At 36.1% G+C, this 5,325-nt stretch overlaps 1 protein-coding gene across 1 annotated transcript in view; it reads left to right on the forward strand.

The window, feature by feature from the left end:
• Positions 873 to 5,325, forward strand: part of LOC107638490 (ribosome biogenesis protein BOP1 homolog) — a 6,556-nt gene continuing 2,103 nt past the window's right edge. Inside the window, exons 1-15 of the mRNA XM_016341792.2 lie at positions 873 to 1,032; positions 1,114 to 1,272; positions 1,348 to 1,502; positions 1,800 to 1,917; positions 2,027 to 2,128; positions 2,261 to 2,417; positions 2,530 to 2,638; positions 2,726 to 2,828; positions 3,004 to 3,154; positions 3,229 to 3,361; positions 3,453 to 3,559; positions 3,972 to 4,042; positions 4,127 to 4,187; positions 4,628 to 4,855; positions 5,184 to 5,268. Coding sequence (XP_016197278.1) covers positions 964 to 1,032; positions 1,114 to 1,272; positions 1,348 to 1,502; positions 1,800 to 1,917; positions 2,027 to 2,128; positions 2,261 to 2,417; positions 2,530 to 2,638; positions 2,726 to 2,828; positions 3,004 to 3,154; positions 3,229 to 3,361; positions 3,453 to 3,559; positions 3,972 to 4,042; positions 4,127 to 4,187; positions 4,628 to 4,855; positions 5,184 to 5,268 — 1,808 coding nt within the window. The 5' untranslated portion in view covers positions 873 to 963. The remainder of the gene's footprint in view (positions 1,033 to 1,113; positions 1,273 to 1,347; positions 1,503 to 1,799; positions 1,918 to 2,026; positions 2,129 to 2,260; positions 2,418 to 2,529; positions 2,639 to 2,725; positions 2,829 to 3,003; positions 3,155 to 3,228; positions 3,362 to 3,452; positions 3,560 to 3,971; positions 4,043 to 4,126; positions 4,188 to 4,627; positions 4,856 to 5,183; positions 5,269 to 5,325) is intronic.

The following is a 5,325-nucleotide window of genomic DNA, read 5'->3' on the forward strand; positions in this document are numbered from 1 at the left end:
TATTTAAAAATTTACTTCCCAATACAATTAAAAGCCGACTCTTATTGATATTCATAGTTAAAAAAGTTCTTTCAATTAACCTAGTTGCTACGCAAAAATTAAAGCTAATTTGAAAAGAAGATAAATAACATTCTTTTGAGTTGATTTTTAAAAAAGAATACTAATTTCGTTTAAATTTGAGAATTGATCATTATAACGAATATCTAATATAAAATTTTTAAATTGACGATTAAGTACCAAAAATTGAGTAAAAATTTATTGTGGGGTCAAATTTAATAATCTAATGGGGGCAAATAAATATTATTATCATATATTACTTAAAAAAATTCCAGATTGTAGTGGGGCGCTTGCCCCCACACCACTGCACTTAGATCCGTCCCTGATAATCATTGTCTAATAGAAAAGCCATATATATATATATATATATGATCGGATTCGCGGGTTGGTTCGGGTTCTCGCACCCTAAAAATCGAAACCCGAATCCATCACTAACAAAAGCCATCGATTTGGTTCGGGTTGGACCCGATTACCCGTTGATTTCAGAACCAATTTAGTTGGTTCGAATTCGGACGAATAATCGAGTACCCGCTACCCGTGCTCACCCCTATTTAAAATCGAATCAGAATCTAAAAAATAGACCTAATATATATTTAAGATCAAATTTAAATTAGGATTAATCCGATTTCAGCTAACTCAATTGATTCCTAATTGAAGTTGGTCAGATTATCTTAACCATTTTGAACTGAAATATCCGGGCTTTTTTGTCAGTGTGGGCCTGACACAAAAAATGGTGTAATTGTGGGTGGCGAGTGTTATTGGTTGTTTCCGGATCGGGTCTGCGGGTGGGTGCGTGGTTGGTGGCGCTGCAACTGAACAAGTAAGGGAGAGTGGCCTAAAACCCTTTTGTTAGTTGCCGCTTGCGCTGAAAACGAAAAACCCTACTCGTGTTGCCGCTTCTCAATCATGTCTCCGACGAAGCAAAACGAAGAGGATCCTCATGTTTCTGACTCCGATACCGACTCCACTTACGAGGTATCCTCTCTATCCTCTACTCCTCTCGGTGCCACTTCTCAATTAACATCGTTCACATACATTATTCTTTCTCGGTTTTAGGACTCTTCTGCTGCCGACGACGACGATGGCGACTCCTTTGGTTCTCCTTCTGAATCTGAATCGGAGCCCGCAGCTGGGGATGACAGTGAACCAGATGAACACGGTGAAAGTGACAGCTCTGGACTCCATCAGGAAGAGAGCGATTCCTCTGAGGACGAGGTCCGCACCAAAATTCAATAACCGTTTCTTCCACCTTCATTCTCAAGATTCTCACATGCATTCCTCCTTTGACAGGTGGCTCCCAGAAATACCGTAGGGGATGTCCCTCTCCACTGGTATGATGACGAACCTCATATTGGATACGATATCAAGGGGAAGAAGATCAAGAAGAAAGATAAACTGGACAAATTGGGCTCCTTCCTCGCCAATGTTGATGACTCTAAGAATTGGTCTCTCTTCTTTTCCATTTTTTTTGTTATTGCATTCACTTGATACACTGCACACAAACTGGATTCCAATTTTTCAATTTCTTTCATTCAGCTCGTTTTGAACTTTTCATGGCTATAGTGTTTAAAGTTTTACTGTTGTTGTCTTGGGCTGCAATGTTGAGCTCTTTACGGATGCTTTAGGAGGGAATAACCTTCCTAGTATATTTGTGTAAAATGTTAAATTTTAATGTTAATGTTATGCTATCTCATTTCTAGAGAATAAGATGTTTGATTTTACTACATTTTTAAACATTTAAGGCGGAAAGTCTATGATGAATACAATGACGAGGAAGTGGAGCTAACGAAAGATGAGGTCAAACTCGTCCGTAGACTTCTCAAGAATCGGGCACCACATGCTGACTTCAATCCATATCCGGTCAGATACTTTCAATTCCGGTTTTATCTTTTGCTTAAGGCTGTCAACTGTGAATAAGACTTCAATCGCAATTTGTTTCTTCAATTGGTCTCTCTTTGCTAATGTACAGGACTATGTTGACTGGTTTAAATGGGATGGTGCCAAACATCCATTGTCTAATGCACCTGAGCCAAAAAGAAGGTTTATACCTTCAAAGTGGGAAGCTAAAAAGGTAACTATTCCTTAATTTGTGCTTTAAGCATAATGTGAAAGGAGTGAACTGCTGTGGAGTTGAGATATTAGAGGAGAGACAAAGAAACTTTATTTGTTTCTATTACCACTCACGCGCTTCATGATTATACAGGTTGTGCAGTATGTTAGAGCAATTCGCAAGGGATTAATTACCTTTGACAAACCAAAGGAGGAAGATGGCCCATATCTCTTGTGGGAAGATGATTCTGGTTTGACAGAAAAATCAAATCATTTGGCATACATTCCTGCACCAAAGCAAAAACTTCCCGGTATTATAATTGAGCAATGCCCCATGTTTGAAGTTAAAATATTCACTGATAGAGGATATTGGTTTTTCTTTGAGATATCTTGTGTGATATATAATCTTGTTTTTCTTCTTAGGCAATGAGGAGTCGTATAATCCTCCTCTAGAATACATTCCAACCCAGGAAGAGATCAATTCTTATCAGTTGATGTATGAAGAAGATCGTCCTAAGTTTATTCCAAAAAGGTATCGTGTTCTCATGGCCAGCTTCTTTGCTATTTCCCTCTTTTCTTCAGTTAAACTAAATAACTAATTAAATATCACTTTGTTCAGGTTTACATCTATGAGAAGCATCCCTGCCTATGAGAATGCCATGAAGGATTGCTTTGAACGTTGCTTGGATTTGTACTTGTGTCCTCGAGTTCGGAAGAAACGTGTGAGTGAAATATAAAAGTTGAAGAATTTTTTTGGTTAAGAAATTTTATTTTTTATTTTTATATTATTTTCAATTTACTTTTTATTTTGGAATTACATTTGTGTATATATATTGATTAATTTGTATATAGGATGGGCACATGTAATTTATTTGTTGTTTTTCCCCCCTATTCTAGCTCAATATTGATCCCGAGTCCTTAAAGCCAAAGCTTCCAAGTCGAAAGGAGCTCAAACCTTATCCCACATCATGCTATATTGAGTATAAAGGCCATGAAGATGCAGTCACATCAATTTCTGTTGAACCTTCTGGGCAGTGGATTGCATCAGGTATGGATGTTGATGACATAAATTTTGGTCTCAATTATCAAGGTGTCGTTCCTGACTTTCTGTTGTCTGAACAGGTTCAAGTGACGGAACTGTCCGTATCTGGGAGGTTGAAACTGGCAGATGTCTTAGACGATGGGACGTTGGTGAAGCTGTTAATTGTGTTGCTTGGAATCCTCAGCCTGATGTTCATATTTTAGCTGTCTCCTTGTAGGTCCAGTTTTCCAATATGTTAAGTTTTCCTCTATAATCGATATATGCCTTGATTGTGTAAATAAATCACTAACCAATATCCTTTTAGGGGGCAAGATGTACTTATCTTGAACACTCACTTGGGGGATGACGAAGAACAGAAAAAGATTAAGGAGCTTCTCTCGGTTGACACATCTACACCATCAGATGATTCTGGTCAGTTTTATGCTCTGTGGTTATATTCTAAACACTTATTCAAAACCCAAAAGAATGATCTAAGAGATTCCATACATTGCATCATACTTCCATATCAAAAAATGAAAAAAAAAATTCCACATACCAAATGAAAAAGGGGCCTACACAGAAAAATGCTAAATAAAACAGAATCTCTCTGGAAATAAAGGTTTTGATTTTTGACAATGCTTATGAGAGGCTTAGGGCCTCAAAGTGGACTAGGGCCCCAAAATAAGCATTTAGTCTTAGAAACGACAAAGTCAGTCTGATTTTATTGCTAACATTCTTTAATATTGGGAGAATATAGACTTAATGTGTACAAAATGCTTTCATTTCTGATGTTGCAACCTGATTTGTGTTTTTTTTTTTTCCTGATCATGTTGTGTGTTTGTAGGCAACTCAGCAACTAGTGTAAGATGGCTTCAAGATGATAAACACGGGGGTATAAAATTAAAATTTTTTAAGGTATTTCCATATTCATCTGCATATCCATTTTGTCTGAAGTTTTTTATTATAGTTGTATAAACTATAGTTTATGTGTTCATGCAGACTGTTACTGCTGTAGAATGGCACCGGAAAGGTGACTACTTTTCGACAGTGATGCCAGCAGATATCCTTTTTGAATGCTGCCTAAGCTGAAAGTGATACTTTCCTTATTTGTCATCCTTTTATTATTTTACAAGGATGAATACATGTGCCAAAGTGATGATTTGATTTTCACTTTGTCATGCTCAGTTTCTGTATTTTCCTGTTGTATGTCTGTCTGACTTTTCAGCTAATGATCATGAATAGAACTAGCTAGGCTTGGTAATAATTAGTCATGTAGTTCCACCTATTTAGTGTTTTATTTGCTGGCATTTATGACTGTGTTTTATGTGATTATCTGATTGATGGATCTTATGTAAAACTAACTGTATTATGCTGGTTCTTGTTCAATAAAGTGTTAGATAATTAGCATATCTTAGATTCTTTATTGGATTAAAAGTAACTTGGAATTGAATATTTAAATCAGGCTTGGCTGCTTTTTTTATTCCTTGACTTGTTTTTTACGTGAATCAAGAGCAGTTCTGATACACCACTTATCGAAGAAGCTTACACAAAAACTTCCATTCAAGTTACACGGACTTGCTGTTAGATCAACTTTCCATCCATCTCGTTCCATTTTCTTTATTTGTACAAAGCAGAGTGTTCGTGTGTATGATTTATTGAAGAGAAAGTTCATAAAGAAGCTAGATACTGGGCTCCGTGAAGCCTCATCTATTGCGGTTCATCCTGGAGGTATGATTATTTATTTATTTATTTATTTATTGATAACAAAAGAGAGAATTTCATTAGTTTATAGAAGAAACAGTACACAGGAGTCGAGGAAAGGATATCCTAAGCCATTAAAAAATAATAAAAAAGAGAACCATAGAAATAAGTAAACTGTAGCTTCCCAATCTCATCATGTCTAAGAGGGAAAGTCCTCTGAAAAGTTATTAATCTGCTTTGCACCAGATAGACAGGTGTGATTATTGTTGTTATGCAGATGTTGCATAATCAGTTAGTTTTTCATAAAAATGAAATTATTTTATCATAATTATTTGTTTGTACGCTCTGTTTATAGGTGATAATTTAATTGTTGGGAGCAAAGAAGGGAAGCTGTGTTGGTTTGACATGGACCTTTCATCTAAACCTTATAAAACTCTCAAGTAAGTTTTGTTATTATTGTTATTATTATTATTATTATTATTATTATTATTTGGAGG

This window comes from Arachis ipaensis, chromosome B04, assembly GCF_000816755.2.
Source record: "Arachis ipaensis cultivar K30076 chromosome B04, Araip1.1, whole genome shotgun sequence".
Taxonomy (NCBI): Eukaryota; Viridiplantae; Streptophyta; class Magnoliopsida; order Fabales; family Fabaceae; genus Arachis; species Arachis ipaensis.